This window comes from Hyposmocoma kahamanoa, unplaced genomic scaffold (assembly GCF_003589595.1).
Source record: "Hyposmocoma kahamanoa isolate Upper Pololo Valley unplaced genomic scaffold, ASM358959v1 92, whole genome shotgun sequence".
NCBI lineage: Eukaryota > Metazoa > Arthropoda > Insecta > Lepidoptera > Cosmopterigidae > Hyposmocoma > Hyposmocoma kahamanoa.
The window spans coordinates 19,178,245-19,196,651 of record NW_020654748.1 but is presented as its reverse complement, the minus strand read 5'-3'; the positions used below and the strand labels follow the sequence as shown (position 1 = coordinate 19,196,651).

Sequence of the window (18,407 nt, the reverse complement as noted above, 5' to 3'; positions counted from 1 at the left end):
AGTTAGATAAACAAGCAATGGAGACAAGGTAAGACGATCTAAAGATAGATACAATTCGTTGTCTAATCGTTTCTGAATCTTGAGTGACATTTTTATATAACACCCGTGTATGTATTAATCTTGTCGGATTTTATTTACAGTGGACCGTGTGCACCATGTCCAGAAAGTTGTGTGCCCTGCCCAGCCATATTGCAAGAGGGGTTAGATACAGTAGCCGAAGAACAGAGACGGAGAGATGAGCAGGAGATAGTACAAATTGAAACTGAAGTAAAGCGGCAAGAACTTCTAGAGAAACGTGAATTAGAAATAAAGCGAAAAAGAGAAGAATCACACATTAAAAAAGCGAGGGAATTTGCCGTTAAGAATTTAATACATGAAATAGCACACAGGGTCGAAACAGGGGAATCATTGACGAATGTGCTCGCGAGTGTTGCAGTAAATTCTAAGACCTTCAACTCAAAGTCCGCAAAGATTGCTAAAGTCATGCGAGAAAAACAGCGCCAAAAGGAAATAGCACAAGCGGCTGAAGAACAGGAGAGACGATACCGAATAGAAGAACGAACTGCTCGGGCGAAAGGTACTTACCGACCACCTCATGGTACCTTGTACTGGCTCGCCCAGATAGCATGTTTGCTGACCTTTATCGGAATGATCCGAGCCGCTTGGAAATGTTTCAACATGACTTGCTTAATTAAACAGAAATACAAAGACATTCAGAGATACGTTATTATAGCCATGTGTTGTGAGAGCCAAAAATGTGGGTCCGAGGAAAACGTAAGTACTTAGTTCAGTAATTATGTTTATAGAAGAAGAAGCAGAAGCCTATTTCCCTACTAATGGTTCTGTCCGATATTTAATTTAATCAAATCGAAAACTTTAAATTTCGTTGACAAGAAACTCACCCGCTTAGTTCTTAAGGCGTTATTTATTTTTTTATATGGGGATTGGGTCGTCGGTTTACAGGTAGAGGCTGTGATCCACGCTCTGGAAGTTACTTGGTGTAACAAATTTGGCCATTTGGCGCGGTAATGCTGCCAGTGTTGTGAGGACGTTTGAACCAGCTAAGATTCAGAGCGGTCCTTTTTCATTGTAATAATAGATAAAAATGGCTAAGTTTGGCGAATTGCAATTATTAATTTTTATGTGACTGATTTATATTTGTGTCGTTCTGACGAACCCTACGTTGAGGATTGACATAATTATATAATTTGATTAATAAAATTTGAGAAATACCTCTGTGTTTACATAAGTAACACAGATTGTTTCGATTTCGATCTTCTTGCTTTTTTAATTATTATGGGGTAATAGAATATGATTTCGTGAAGTTTTTGATGGTAATAAGGATTTTTTTCTAAGGAAATTACCTGGGTAACTAAATATTTGGGCACCCGGCTGTAAAACAGGCGACTCCACAAAATGCCTTATTATCGTCCTCTCAGTAGAATTCCGTTTATTTTTGCTCGTAAACTATAGCTATCCATCCTTCCCATCTATTCATTATAACGGCTGACCTTACATAAATTAAAACATAGGAATACACTTAAACTTGAAGTGTGACTAACTGAAAAATAAACCGTCAAAATTATTTATATTCAGCAATCAATCAAGAGCTTGTTCAATTTACAATTCTAAGAAATAGACAACTGTACTTCCGAGTAATATACCAAACTTCCGAAAGAAATACTAACTTACCGAAAATACATATAAAAATATTTTCTATAGAAACATTTTCACCACACGGTAGGCACCTGTTTAGTTTATATTATTATTCTTACATAATTAAACCAGACTCGCTGTGGTACTTGTCTGTTCGATATTAGAGTATAATTTAAAAGCTGAAGGTGCGGAGGGAGTAGCGTCTGTTTTCCATAATACACTTTACAACGCTGCATCTTCGTTTAGACAAAATTATTATTGTTAACCACTGGATTTCATGGTGGTTTAAAAGAAAACAAATGTATTTTACGTAGGTCAAATCTTGGCTGCGCCCCCTATTCCAGTAGGTTAGCTTAGTATATGAAAAAGCAGATGTCAGAAGCGAATTTGTTTGCGTTTCCCAACATGTTTTCAGGTCAATGACTAATAATAGGTACTACAAATTAAGTTAGTAGAGTAGTATTACGTCAGCAAATTTTTTCGTAACTTCTTTTTCAGTATTTCATTCGGTTATTTTCGTATTTTTATTTGTACAAAAGTTTTCGTAACTTAGTAAATAACGCAGTAATATTCACTACGTATAAGATTATTTTCAATTTACTTTTCGGAGCTTTTATTACTCTTAATGTCAACAATATTGTTTTTCAGGGGGATAGTGATTGTTAGGTGATGTAAAAGTTTGTTGGTCTTTCATCACATCAAACAATCATTTCAAAGTGACGAAATTAGACGAGGGTTGAAGAGAAGATTTTTGAGATACTATGCGGTGCTAAAGGTGAATTAAAACAAGGGTTTGTTCTGATAAAACCGTTTACGTAGCTTGCCAAAGAAGAACATATTCATACAATTGAAGAAATTATAAATTAAAAAGTGATCATGATTTTCCACCTTCAAAATTTTTAAGAAAATTTTTCATGGCAAAATAAAAGTAATAAAAGAAAAAATTAAATAAAATTGGTTATTGTTTTATTTCCGTTCTTAAATGAATGCAAGGGTTTATTTAGTGTCGCAGATAAAATAGGATAATCGAAATGATTAATTAACCGACTACACAAATTAAATTTAAGCTAGATTATGATTTTTCATTCCAAACTCTTTTCATGTAAGGGTGCCTACAGATCTGGCGAATGTGCCGCAAATGCTGTTTGCGATAAAGTCGCGAGCTACACGCGTGCATTACGTTGTGCGATCTGCTCACGTGCCGTTCGCGTGCTTCTCGCACGCCACAAGTCTATTCTATTTGCGATACTAAAGCCTTCAACAACACCTTGTATTACCTATTTAATATAAACATTTACAATTTGACGCAAGTAAACTTAACTGTCACGTGTGACGCTTTTTATTTCTGATAATAACATTATAATATCGTTAGATCCTACCAAGATGTTTTGTGGTTGAATACATGCATCATTTGAACTTACAGACTGAAAAAGTATGTAAAAGTATGTTCAATATTACCACACATTGACGTAAGACGCACATATAATTATTATTAAGACCAACGCAAACGACTGACTTTTTCTTACCGCCCCACCGAGCTATAAATCCTAGTTAGTACGAGATACGACAGTCGCAAGACAATCGCTGAAGATTTTCGTACAAAGTACCTTTTCGGACTGTAGTCATGTATACATCGCGCTTGCATTTTTTTCGAGTATAAGATATTAGATACAGATGGAAAAAATGTGAGTGAGAAGAAAACTTCTCGACAGGGATGGGGAGTTGAAAATGCAGTTAGAGCAAACTCATTATTAATATGAAACAAAAGGAAATGTGCTAGTCACAGATTTGTAATTATTTACTATCAGAGAAGTGAATTATTAATGACTGTTAGCAGGTCAGGGAATTTAAATAATGATAGAAGGAACATATGATAGACGACTCCAAGCTAATACGGCCAATGTGGCAGCACGTTTAATTGCAGTACAGCTGCAGCAGCAGCGATGGTCGGGCTCTTCAGCTGCCTGTACGTATACTTCGATTTAGGCGGAGTGTGGCAGCAACAATGGATGCAGTTGACTGACTACCTTGACAACGCCATCTGTGACGAAAGTGAAAGAATGAAAGAACATATGTCCTCGCTTTGCGAGCCTACAATCTTGCCCTCGAAACGGGTAAAGTCTCATTAAGTCCTGTTCTGAAATGTTTTTCTAACTAATTATTAAGTAGATATAACATTACGATTTCTATTTACAGAAATGGCCAATAGAAGACACACCATTCTCGCTGATTATACCGAGGGTTAACGAATGCGTTGACTATGACAATGATAACTAAATAATCCATCCTACATTGGCAGAAAATTAAAGCTATTCGTTTGCCAACAATACTTTGGGTTAAAACAGGCTCTCCAATGGTAACAAACTTACTGAAGAAATACGCATTTAATTAAAAAAAGGAATTTTAATATTCTCGTGTATGAAAGAGTATACAATCAGCTTTATTATTGCAAATATGAATAATAATATAATGAGTAAATTTGACAGATTTCCTAATAAATGTTCATGAGATTAAGGGCTTAATACTTTTACACCGTTTGAACCCAGCAATGTCCTCTACTTAATGGTTAAGTGAGTTGGTGCAATCGACTGCCTACCTGACTGGCGAGTCTTTTATGTTTTGTAATGGTTTTATAGCTTACGGTATATTGCGGTAAATCGACTCGACTCTATCATGAATGGAAACCATTGCTAAATTAATATTACTTATACATATATGTATTAGAGAATAATGACGAACATCTCGATGTTTACAAATTACCTGTTTCCACGATGCATTACAGATCAAATTATTTCAATAGAGGCAAATATTCCTTACTATTAAATAAAATATTCTGACACCTCTGGGGAGACGCTGCTTTCGGATTTTTTCACATTCTCCAGAATTAACTACCAATGAGTCCTTTTGGATATAATATTTATTACAAAGGATCCACCAGTTTGGTATCTAACCGATTAAGACCCGGTCAAGAGTAGTCCATAAAGCAAATGTTAAGCTAAAATGGTAAGACTGCTAAGTTAAGATTTATAGAACTCTCTCAAAACTTTGTGTCTTTTGTCGTCGACGTAGTATGGAAACTAACTTGTTGATATCTTTGGATTTCATACTTAAAGCTGTGACTCTCGAAGCTTTCGATAAAATAAATGATTGGATCCAATTAAATAAACTTCTTAAACTCAGTGTCCATGAAGATCTCCTTCGATGGATGAAAACTTGCATATAAAAGCGTACTCTGGATGTGGCATCTAAAGGTCATATTTCTGATTACCTGCCGGTGTACCCCAAGGTTTCTTTGTCCGCTTTTTTCATCCATTACATTAACAGTGCTTTAACAGTGTCCGTGTCAACTCTTAACACTTATTAAATTTTTGAATTGTTACTAAAGACAGTGACTGTTTAGCTTTACAAAATTATTACTGTAATTTATTATATACTGTGTTAACAATCAGCTATACCTCAAATAGCATCTGATTACCTTTACTCTTAAAAACTACCCCATAGTATCTATCATTTTCTATTTTAAATGGCATTATCACCACATAGTTAATTTAAATCGGGAACCATGGTCTCGTTTTAGACTCTAAATAACTTCAATTTTCATATTAATCACGTCCTTTCTAAACCGTGTACGTGTCTCGCAGCCTTTTCGTGGGTGTGATTTGGAACCTACAATGTGCATGTTGATGCATTAGAAAGAATGCAAAAGAAATTTGACAAAAATCTCAATTTAGTTTAACATCTCCAGCAAGGCGTATAAAATTACCTTACACAAAACACGAAAAACGATGTTTTCATGCATTTTATATAAACACTTAAGTACTACATTGACTCACCAGAATTATTAAAAAAAAAACATATAAGGCCTAATTTATATTGCGGCGGAACGGAATGGATGCGTATTTGTAACGATATTGTACATAGCATAATGTACTTTATGGTCAATTGTGTACCGTACAAACTAGATTCGCTTCCATTCCGTTCCGCTGCATCATAAATTGAGCCTAAGCGCCCGTGCACACGATACGAGTTTTGTGTCGTGTGTATACAGGGTAAGGGTTCCGGCATGCATCTCCTTGCGTTCTAAAGGTACATTCTCGTGCAAATTTACTCGAACAAATTACTTTAAAAACGGTTTCTTTAAATTATATAAATAGATATATTCGAGTTATTTTAGGGGAAACTAAGATAATTTTATTTGCGATCTAGTTTTTGCACATAAATTCCGAAAATTCATGAGGTGCGAGCCCAGATTCGAACCCACAGCCTCTGCTTGATCCTGTAGGTCAAACCTGTGATATCCTTGCCTCAGGAAGCCCGTTACCAGGATAGTCAGGAACAAATCAAATACAAGTTCTCAGCTGAAAGGTTTTATTCCGACTGACTTGCACAAAAGATTTTACATATACCTACATTACACTCCTCTGCACTTAGTTAATACTATAATATTTAAAACTTATACATACAAAATGACTATGATAAATTCTTAGTAACTAGGTAACACTTAGAATATGAGCGGATAGTATTAAACTTTAATAATCAAACTTACATCTAATTTCCGCATTTAAACGACACTGGCGGACCGGGCGAGACTGGGGCGGTACATGGGCGGGCGACTGTATCGGTGAGTCATCCGATCGCGGTGACTCGAAAGTGTCGGAATCTACCTCGCCTCCGGCCCCTGTCGCCGGCGACACCGAAGCCCTCGGGCTCTCCGACGGGCTCCCATTCAACACACCAGCTTTTGAAACCCTCGACTCTGAAACCTCCTCTATCCTACCGGGAGGCTGTTCCTCCGATTCCCGCGGATGTATTAGTGAATTTCGTGATCTGTTCCTCAATTGATCAATGTGCCTGTGAATTTGCTTTCCACTTTCGTCTAGCACCTTAAAATTAGTTCGTCTTAACGTACGTGTAACGTTGCTTTGCGCATTAATCTATACAGGGTCACTAACATTGGGCTAAAATTTTTAATAAATTTAGCGAAGAAATTGACCATGCCTATAAACGAACGTAATTCACTGATATTCTGAGGTCGCGGAATCTTTAAAATTGCTTCCATTTTCGACTGTTCCGCTTTGATACCTTTTCTCGATACTATGTAACCTAGGTATGGGACTTCTTCAGCGAGAAAAACACATTTATTCTTTTTTAACTTTAACTGTTTTCTAGCAACCGTTTCAAAACAGCTTCTAAAGCTTGCAAATGCTCCTCCTTAGTTTTCCCTCCTATAATAACATCGTCTAAAAATACTTGGGTATTGGGAATATTGCTTAATAAGTTAGTCATAACACGTTGGAAAAATCTACGTTTGAAGCAAGACCGTAAACTAACTTATTATAGCGGAAAAGACCACGATATGTGTTAATAACTGTGTACTTTTTTGAAGTATCCAGTTCTATTTCATTATAAGCCTGGGATACATCGAGCTTACTAAAATACCGGTTGCCATTTAACCCCACTAATACATCCTCTATCTTCGGTAACGATCGATTTGTAAGATCGAGTTCAGAGTCGCCTTATAGTCCGCGCAAATCCTAAGCGTACCGTCTGGCTTGTTGATGGGGACGAGGGGCCGAGGCCCAGTCGGAGCAGTCGACGGGCTCGATGACGCTGGCGCGCTGCTGCGCGCGTACGGCAGCGGCCTCGCGCCTTCGCGTATCCTTAAGGCCGGCGCAGAGTGACGTCGCGGCATGGCACGGCACGGCAAAAGATTTTATTTTTGATCAAGTTATTTTTATCCTTATTTCATCGAGGTTAGAATTCATATTACTTTATTTCGATACAATTATACCGCGGCACGTCGTGGCATGCCGCGGCATGCCGCAGGACGCCGCGGTATGCCGCGGCACATCGTGGCATGCCGTTTCATTCCACAGACGTCCCGCAAGTCACGTCGGTCACAGAATTATGACATTTAAACTAATTGAAATAAGGTTTGAAACTAGTGCGGCGGCGATTTCGGCGCATGGCGCGCAGCGAATGTGCCGCGGCATGCCGCAACGCGCTTCGGCATGCCGCGACGCGCTTCGACATGCCGCGGCATGCCGTGCCGTGCCGCGACGTCACTCTGCGCCGGCCTTTAGTGTCGCTTTACCGCCCGAGTACCGGCCCAGCCCGCCGCTGAATAGTTAATCATACCTGTTGAGCATTTTACAAATTTCTTTATCTATTGATTGATTACTAATAAGCTTAACACTAAACTGTGGTATTTTTATCTGTAACTCGGTTAGCCATTGTCTACCTAATAATGATGTCGTACTTCCATTACGAACAATTCTAAAATCTTTTCATGCTCCCCGTAACGAATCGTTGGCCTAATAATGTCTAACGGTTTAATTTTAGATCCATTATAAAATTTTAAAACAGTAGTGTCCCTTTCTAACTGTAAATACTGAAAATTATTTTCATATATAGTTTTGCTCACACAAGAAATGGCCGTACCTGTATCTATTTCCATTTTAATAATTATATATTCTATGTAGATTGGCACACTTACTGCCTTGTAATTGTTCAAGCATAGGTGGTGGAGTTCCTCCACGAAACTTCTGTCGTCCTTTTCGCCCGATTCGCAGCCAACTGCGAGCGCCTTTGTCCCGCTTTCACCCAGCCGCGACGCTGTTGTCGACCTCTCCGCTCTGGCTGGGCCCCCGGCTGTGCGCGCCACTCCGGGCACACTCGCCGTAAGTGCCCTGTTTGTTGGCACTTGCTGCATACGAACTCGCGATAACCACAATTAGCCATACTATGATTACGTGCGCCACAAGCTCCACATGCGTAATCCCCGCTAGTGCGTCCGTGCAACGAGCGATAATCCGCTGTTACACTGCTCGGGCCGCCGCCATTTCACGTCACGCTCCACTCACTCGTGCCGGGGCGAGCGCATGCACTGCGCCCGACTCGCCACCACTCGCGACAGCTCCTGATCCCTCGACTGCCGCCGAGTCCCTCTCCGCCGCCTCTAATGAACTTGAAATGGATAGGGGAGAACGGGGCTAAAAGTGCCGATTTTGACAAATCCTTAAATAAATCGGTTGTAACCAATGCTACGGTTTAATCTATCTTGTGTCAAATTTCATCTATATTTTAAATGTATATGAAGTTTTTGTGCATTTTGAATAGCTTTTTATAGAGAATTTATTTTATGAGCAGCGGTGGTAAGGCACTAATGACCCCTCTCTGGGGCAAGTTGTGCCGTAGCTGAGGTCGGTTGTGCCGTTCATCACATTTGGCCTTTAACATGGATTAAAATGGATTTAGAAGTAAGAAACTGTACAATTTGATAACTTTATATTTATTCCTGATAACTAAAAAAAAATCAACATTTGTTATGGTTAGGCAATTTTTAACTAAACATAAGCAAAGAAGGAGACTTCTTTGTGGTGTGGCAAACACAAAGTATGTTCCATATTAATAATTTATACTTAATTTTAATGTAAATGAGATCTATTAAACAGAGTCATTAATAATTAGCCTTTATAGACTGCATCAAACTACTTCAAATCAAGCCGATTTCAACTGTGGAATGTTCTCAAATTTCATCGCACACTGGTATGCAAGTTGTCTAACTTCTTCTGGTAGAAGACCGAAATAGATAGAAGAGCTTTTTCGGAAATATGACGTCTCTTGTTCATAATTAAATACCAGTGTTGGTTTATATCCAACCGACGGAGTAAGTCCACTCTTTATTTTCTTGACATACCGTTGCAGCGTTGTGTGACAAATCTTCAATTCACGCGAAACGGTTTTTAATGTGCATCCATCTTCAATGACCACGTCAGCAGCCCCTTATAACATGTCCTGGGAAGTAGTTCTCTCCCTTTTCGCCTGTATTTTCTCATTCCATCAAACAAAATAATAAAGGTTAATAAAGGTTCGTGGGGGTTGGTTGTGCCGCGGCACAATTGACCCCTGATGAAAGGCACTCTATGGGTCGTATTCTAGAACTCTACTCAATGCTCAAGTCAGGATTTGAGCAGACTTGAGTATGATGTCAAGCATTGGAAATACTGTCTGGAAATAAGTCTAAGGGCAAGGCATTGAGTATGATTTTCAGTGTTCACTGCATTACTCAAGTCCTGACTTGAGTATTGAGTAGAGTTCGGGAATACGACCCTTAATCTTTTTACCCCGTTTGGACGACGTTAACATTTTATCATATGTCATAAAACAATCTGCTTATAGCGTTAAAATTGCATAAATTAACATTATTGGACAAATTACAAATGTATTAGTATAACTCCCATATCCGTAGCACCAGAAATGCTAACTTGAGACCAAAAAGTATGAACACAAAAATATTTACTCTCGTGGCGCTGGAGGACCCCTACACACACTATCATTCCGTGTGCGTCGCTGACGCAAAGAAATTGGCCGCCGTGTATGCGCTAGACCCCCAGAATTTGTCGCCAAATTTGCAATTTCTAGATAACCTTTTTAGTTCAGTCACGTATCTTGCATACATACATATTTTCGCCTGTTAACTGTCTCCTTTGTCTAAACCGGTATCGTTCCCCTAGCGCCAATGGCATGGCTTGTAAATGATTGAATAATATTTTGTCGACTGTTTCGAACGTTAATTCGGACGGTTTCTTTGGGCTAGCTAGGTTTACCAACAGTTCATATGCCTCATCGCCCATAGACGCTATTAATATGGGTAGCTTCATCTCCTCCTTGACCTTATTGACCTTAAAGTACATGTAGTGACGATCCACGTAAGATGATCATGTACCGGCTTTAACGTCAAACTCACTCAGTTTACCGATCGACATTGTATAATTTACTTTACGTAAATAATTATCTATCTCGTCGCCACTGTGATATCCTTGCCTCAGGAAGCCCGTTACTAGGATAGTCAGTAACAAATCAAATACAAGTTCACAGCTGAGAGGTTTAAAGGTGTATCCACACATATCCGGGCCGTGCTCCCGTCAGAGGCTGAAAAAAATATCGTTGTGTATATTTTGTATGAAATCGTTCACACATGTCCGTGTCCGGGCCGGGCCCGCAGTTCATACAAACTAGCACGCCCCGGATATGTATGGATAGTCCTTTATTCCGACTGACTTGCACAAAAGATTTTACATATACCTACATTACAAAACCATTAGGCTGCCACAACTTTTTTATAATTTATTTTTAATCAGAGGTTTTTATAAACTTGTGAATGGGGCCACGAGCCACAAAATTTACTCGTTGCAACTAAGATCGTTAGGCTTGACCATCTAAGTGGGAACACTTATGTATTTGCTTGAAAATCCTACTGGATCCACTAGTGTAACCAACAGTCTGAAAGGTAAATGAAAGAGTGAAACTTTTGAAACAAAATATATTTAATACCACTTTCATTACAAATGATCCTGCCTCAATCGGCTCTTATATGTATATTACAAGTGTGGGCATGTAAAAGACACAACCGTTAACAAAATGTTCTATTGTTAGTGCCTTAAAGGAACGTTAGGAGATATTTACAAGAACTTATATCGATAACAGGGACCTAATCGAATAACGGCAATGTAATCAAGTCTGACGCTTTCGACATCATTATAATTGACTAAATAGTTACTGGTTTATTTTTAATGATTACGTGAATAATAACTGTATCGTAAATGTAACAAGTTTTTTTAATAAAAACAATTGTATAGTTGTTTGTGTGCAAAATGGAACTAGTTATTTAGATACCTTATTCGATTAGGAAATATTTTGTACAAGTGGCTTTGTTGGTTTCTCATTCACTTATCAGCTTGATAAACATCAGCTTTATCAATGTAATCTTCCGTATTAGGCAATAACTGTTTCAGAATACGGCCATTTTGGATTTTGAACGAAGTTTTCGTTTGCAATTAAAACTGTATTATAGAGTGGCTTATTCAGGACCCGTAAACAGCCCTTCATCATTGCGACAAACAATTTTTGTAATTGTGCATTATTATTACCTGAATTGAAAGCAAAAGTTGCTTTATTCCTTGCGCCCTTAGACGACAATGTTGGTTGATAAGGTGTATGTAAAGTGGGGTGTATACTTATTGAAACCACACGTCAACAGGTGCATTTTAGTTAATATTTCGTCGAGAAATATCATTCAGTCAATAGCACTTCCGAAAGCCACTTATACACAAGTACAGAAAGTATTAATCTAACAAAATTAAAATAACTAGTCATTATTATATAGATATCCTGAATTGATATGCTTGACATGGTGTAACTTCACTACTTTGTTGGCAAATAGAATTTTCTCTCTGACAATAGTGTTGGATGCTAAAACATTTTTTGATATAACATTGAATGATGTTTGTTAATTCTAATTTTGGAGAAAAGTTACACCTATGAAGTAGATTCTGTTGATTCGTAATGGTGCTCAAGGGCATAAAAATTAATCATACAATGCGGCCTAAAAGTAAAATTAATTTGTTGCATCAATCAATTGTTAACAACAATTATTTTTAGATTTTTGATTCTTATCTAAAACTTTGTAATACAGCTGCCCGATTTACATTTGATTTTTTATTTCAGTTTGACATGTCAAGTGCAATTTGATCACAATAATAATTGCTTAAATGCTTTGGCTGCCAATGATCAACGACATAACCTGTTGAGTAATGGTATACAGCAAACGTGTTAATTTAATATGTTATTATATCGGCCACTTACAATGTTGACAGAACACATTTGTTTACAAATAACTTTATTTATTAATAAAGACGTTTATGTTTCTATAAGATTGTGACGTAAATAATTAAGTCAAAATTGTAAGTTGCAAGGATCGTTATTTGTAGAGCGGCCATTTTGTAGGGTACGCTTCTGGGCTCATTCCCATCAGTATATAAATTCACAATGCTATGAACAAGCCCATTAAAAATAATTTCTCCAGGTGACTATTGCACGTTATTATATATGTGTATAACAGGTACATTTGACAATAATTATCGTTACTTGTATAACTTTGTAACATATACATCATTCCCTACAAGATGTTTCATTAAAAAAAACAACCTTCGAAATTGGGAATGAGATTTAAGTTTAGCCTATTAATGATTTTAATTACCATCAACTAACGTCCATGCCTAACTAGCGATGATTAAAACAAACGAACTGGACTAATGATAATAATATTATGTAGTAATTAACGCTAAGGGTTTGGAGACGAAAACATTGGTTGATTGATTAAGTAACAGAACAATGAAAAATTCGTATAAAGTTAATTCCTTACGGTAGCAAACAATTAGTTACCCTAAACTCTCGCATTGTAACAGTCATATTTAAGAAAGCTAAGTAGGTATATGAAAACGTTACTACAAAACTTCAGCAATCATCTGGACCATTGTATTGAATTGAAACACAGACCAACAGACAAGTGCCACTGCGCTATGTCAAATAAGCGTAAATTACATAAACACGGTATCATATTTCAATAAACAGTGTAAATGATGCTAATATTGTAAACAAATGAATACAATATGGTTGCAAAAAGCTGTTACTTCGTTCAGTCTTCAGTGTCCATTCTTAAGCGTCTAGTTTGAGGGGAAGCAAAGCATTTTACGCGCTTAACTAACATTCTTTAAAATCAACTCGGTCGACATCTAGGCGTGGGTAAAATATAAGGGTGAAGGTACATCAGGTGAAGATCCATAACTATTACGCTGCTACTAAACGACCTGCATGCGCGAAGTCTGTATAATACAACTCCATACAGACGAAACCGACTGCATGCAGCTGAAAACAACTGCAGGTAGTTGTCGTCGTGCGCCTAGCTCAGTGTAAAAGTTGACGTGGAGGTAAAGCACGGACGGTACTTCTGTTACAATTGCGAAGCCAAACAACGAAAGCGTGCAGCGTGGATAAATCCACTATTGTTATGTTGCTATAGAGGTGATTTTTGTGTACTGTAAACTGCTAAATTGATAAAACCTTCAATATGCCTTTTGTGTTACTAAAATCCGTGTTTCAGACGCAAAAAAAATATCCTTGTAGGGATGTCAATTACTGCTTTTAATTCTTGGATTATCGTTCACATTGACGCTTGAAATAGAAGTCTTAACTGCATGCAGTTGAGTTTCGACTGTGTGCAGTTGTTATCAACTTCATACAGTCGAGGTCTCGGCTGTATGAAGTTGATTATGACTTCACGCACTAACTGCAAACATGCAGTCAATCTGTTAGCAGCCTTAAGCTTTATGAAAAAAATCGACAGCACAATTTTATGCGTAAGTTGTTTTCTATTCAAGAGTCACCTGCAAGAAACTTATCTCAATAACGACCGAGTTGTGTGTTGACCTTTTCATCTGGAAATTGGACGGACACGTAATTGTTCTTCTTTTAAATGGAACCTACCAAGAAATGTTTCAACACAGATTGAATACCTACACCTTGTCACTGAGTTTGAAACAAAATACCTACTGTTATTTGGCACTGGTGTTAATGTAAAACAGAGATAAGAAAATCTGATGTTGTTATGCTTGATATGAACTTTGATCATTATCATTCTTCTTGCACTGTTCTAGATAGAAAAGGAAGATAACAATTAGGCTCAATTTACAGTGATGCGGACGGGAATGGAAGCGAATGTGAATGAAATACTTTATATCAATCGTGTAACAGACAAACTACAGGCCTACTGCTTAACTGATATGGTTACTGAGGTAGCTGCGCGGTGTGGGAGGTGTTCACAGCTGGAGGAATTTCTGAGACTGCGAGTTGCGACTTGATTTTTGACTCATATCCAGTTGTTACGCAATTGATATAAAGTTCATTACGCTATGGTTACAAAAATCGCTTCCATTCCGTTCCCCAGCAAAGTAAATTGAGCCTGCAGTAACATACTGAAAGTTCACCAAAAATTCAGTAAAATCTGTGTAAATTTCAGAATTACTTTGTCATTTCCTATATCTCTGTTTTTAATAAAATATAAGATATAATCTTTTCAATAAAGATTGTTTTTGCACAATTCAAATTCCTGTGTAGATTTATTTACACCACAGTACCCTGACTTATAATGATAAATATAATATGTGATGATTATGAATAAATACGCGTGTAATACTGTATTTACAAAAATATGTTGTTATGAATAAATATAGGTTAGACGGTAATTTTCTTGAACGAAATTCTTATACGACAGATGTACCTATATGTTAATAAACACTGTTCATTGTATAAGCGTCCACTACCTTTATTACTCCATTAATTAAACATTATCTGTAGTTTTGCTTTGATCAAGTTTTGGGCGGCATTAAAGTTAAAAATCTCATTTACCTAGACCTCAAGGGAAGTAAGTAATATATGTAGAGTGGGTAATACCACCTCAGACAGTGGAGAATGATTTAAAGTTTAACCGATACAATCGCTGATAACACCAACGCCAAGTAAGGAGGCACACGTTTTTAAGGTAGACTTCATTGATACTACAATAAAAGACAACACAGACTATTACAGAAACTAATGCAAAAAATCTGAGAATTATTGTATTTTGTTCTATACTTTTGATGTGGAACAAGGAATTACTACGGTAGTATACTTAGAAGAAACGTTTTGTATTGTAAGTAAACATATAATTATTTTGTTTTGATGTATTTTGTATTTTTAATCATCTTGGCATTTCAGAGGAGGGTATTATTTACTCTATGTATAGAACTGAAGTTTAGGTAAATGTACTCTGGTAATGACACATTAAATCAGTGTAGCAAAAGTTAACAATGTAGTCATACATGGAAAATTAACTCACTTTGTTAATATCGTAAAGTTGCTTTTCACTGATTTTCTTTATTGCAGCTATTATACCGCATTGTCCCGAAATTATTTCCTTAAATCGCCTTTAAAGTTTCACTTTCAGAAAATTTCAAAACATGTATGATAGAACGCCCAAGACCGTAAAGATAAGGTACACGAGTGTTATAAATTTCGTTCGCGAAAATAACAGCCCTAACACCTTGTGATTTGACACAAATTTGTACATTTCGATTTATCCAATAAATTGGAATATCATTGAAGACTTCATTGTGACGGTTCGGGGTATCGGAGAGTTTCCAATTTGTATTACAGCTGAATAAAATTTAGTTACGACGGATACTTTATTGTTAAAGCAACACGTTTGAGAAGACTAGAAAACGTGTTGCTCAATTATACATAATTTCAATCTTATAAATATTACTAAAAGGACGAATTTAGCCCGAGTTGTTTATTTTCCGTAAGTATACATAAAAAATCATAGTTAAATTCACAATAATATAAAAAGAAAATAAAAATAATCGAAATAAAATTTTGTTTTAAACTCAATCTATGACTTTGTCGATGTAATATATAATAAATGTGTATAGTATATGTTTTATTATAATAACTATTAATTAAATTATTAAGAAAAAATATCTAAAATTTTGACTACAGAATGACAACTAAAACTTCAGTTGTCAGTTTCGGAAAGTACAAAATGTTATTATGATCGCAATAAATCTTAGTAGCAACATAATTATTTACACGCTTAAATTATATCTGAACTGGCAAGTACAATGATAATACTGTATAAAAATCATAAGTATAAATGAAACAAAAATAACCTAATAATAATATTTACAAGACACCTGTGTAACAAGACTATAACGTTGTTAGTTATGAAAAGAAAAATCTCTATGTTATTAGAAATCCGATGTTGAAAAGTAATGTACCAACAATAGACTAAAATCGACTAAAGGCCATATGACGCCGATTTTGTAGTTCGTTAATATTCAATTCTCATTGGTTTAAAAAATGAAGCAATTTTTGTCGGACGTATACACAAAATCGACGTCAGTAAGAATAGGCCTCGATTTCAATCAACAAGGACTATTCGACCACACATTGACTATTCACCCCGAATTTAGGCTATTCTAATCGATTTATCTACAACCATTGCTCTATAATCTCAATTTTAACTCCAACGAAATGCTTACTTTATTCAGTCGTCAAATAAACTCGAATTAATAACTTGAAGTGTTCGCCATCACTCAGTAATATATATATATATATTGTCATCGTACGTGTATAGTTTTTAACTCTCGACGGGATTGGCACTAGCCTTGAATACTGTTACAAAGTATAAAGAAATATTTGTATCGATCGAATAACGTATATTGCTCTCTGTCGCCTGTATATTTTATTACGAATAAAAATATCTTTTAACGCTATGGAAGTCACTAGTCACTGTAAATTTGACACAAGTACACGGATCACCGCACCCTCCTGTCTGCACGACGACGTCGCCTCGCCGAACGGTCGCAAGCGCACTGGCCGGTCGGTCCTGCGCCGCCTTCCGAGTCGGGCACGCGCGCTACTCGCGGCGGTCGTCGCCGGCGCGGTGCTACGACTTCTTGTCGAAGAGCGGCAGCTTGGACTTGACGGCGCCCTCGCAGATCATGAGCCGCTGCTGCGCGCACTTGCGGCCGCAGAGCTCGTCGCTGCGCTCGGCCAGGCGGCTGCGGTGCTTGACGTCCACCGGGTACTCCCGGCCCCTGCGCTCCTCGCTGCCGAAGTGCAGCATCTCCACCTTGCCGAAGCCCAGGCCGCTCATGCGGAAGCGCGGGTGGCCCTTGAGCGCGCGCTCGCACTTGAAGTCGGCGCCCTTGCGCTCGAAGTACTCCACGATCTTGGAGATCTGCGCCGAGCGCACGTGGCGCGGCAGCCGCTCGTCGCAGTACAGGCTGTCGGAGCCGGCCAGCGAGGCCACGTCCTCGGACGAGTCGGTGTACACGCTGGACGTGCGCTTGTACGAGCCCAGCAGGTGGTGGTGCGGCGGGCCGCGGCGCAGCGCCATCAGGTCGTCGGCGTCCAGCGGCGAGTGCACGGACACGCAGCCGCCCGGGCACTCGGCGTGGCTGACGCAGCAGCAGCGGTCGAGGATGTGGTACTCGCGCACCCTCTCGGCCGGCTCGGCCTCGGGCAGGCGGCCGCACAGGAAGGGCGAGGCCGGCTCGGGCTCGCGCCGCGGCAGCGCGGGCGCCTCCTCCAGGTCGTCGAGGCTGCGCAGCGAGCTCACCGTGGTGGTGGACAGCGCCGAGTCGTCCAGCACGAACAGGCTAGAGTTGGCGGACGCGGAGGGCGCGGGCCGCAGCAGCGCCGTCGCCCGCGGCGCGCGCGCGTTCAGCAGCCGGTCGTACACGAGGCGGCAGTCGGCGCACAGGCGCACGGGCGCGCCGGCGCGGCACTCCGCCTCGGGCTCGTCGCGCGGCTCGTCGAACTCGTCGTCGGCCGACTCGTCCGAGGCGGCGTCGCGCTGCCACCACCAGCAGCGGTGGCAGCCCATCAGCGAGCACGGGCACATGGCGCCGTAGAAGCACTCGGCGCCGGGGTGTTGCGGGCAGAAGTCCTCGTTGGCCACCGAGAAGATGCCGCTCTCGCAGGAGCCGCGGCGGCGCAGCTCGATGTTGGAGTTGCTCTTCTGGATGGGGAAGTCGGGTCGCGGCGGCGGCGCGGGCGGCGGCTCCACGCGCTCCAGCGAGCCGCGGCGGCTGAGCCCCGGCGACGAGGGCAGCGACGCGCAGCGCGGCTCGTCGTCCGACAGCGCCTCGGCGTCGGCGCGCAGCAGCGGCGACGGCAGCTCCACGCACGACGAGAAGCCCGACTGGCGCGCCGCCGCCGCCGGCTCCAGGATCTTCTTGACGCCGCGGAAGGTGTCGAGCGGGCGGCGCGCGGGGTGCGGCGCGGCGTGCGTGTCGCGCAGCAGCATGATGTGCGCCAGCCGGTGCAGGCGCGCCAGCCGCGGCGGCGGCCGCGCGCGCCCCGCCGCC

At 39.8% G+C, this 18,407-nt stretch overlaps 1 protein-coding gene across 1 annotated transcript in view; it reads right to left on the bottom strand.

The window, feature by feature from the left end:
* Positions 1–15,969: 15,969 nt before the first annotated feature.
* LOC113236931 overlaps positions 15,970–18,407 on the bottom strand; it is a 124,531-nt gene continuing 122,093 nt past the window's right edge. Inside the window, exon 8 of the mRNA XM_026473157.1 lies at positions 15,970–18,344. Within this exon, the coding sequence (XP_026328942.1) occupies positions 16,982–18,344 (1,363 nt within the window). The 3' untranslated portion in view covers positions 15,970–16,981. The remainder of the gene's footprint in view (positions 18,345–18,407) is intronic.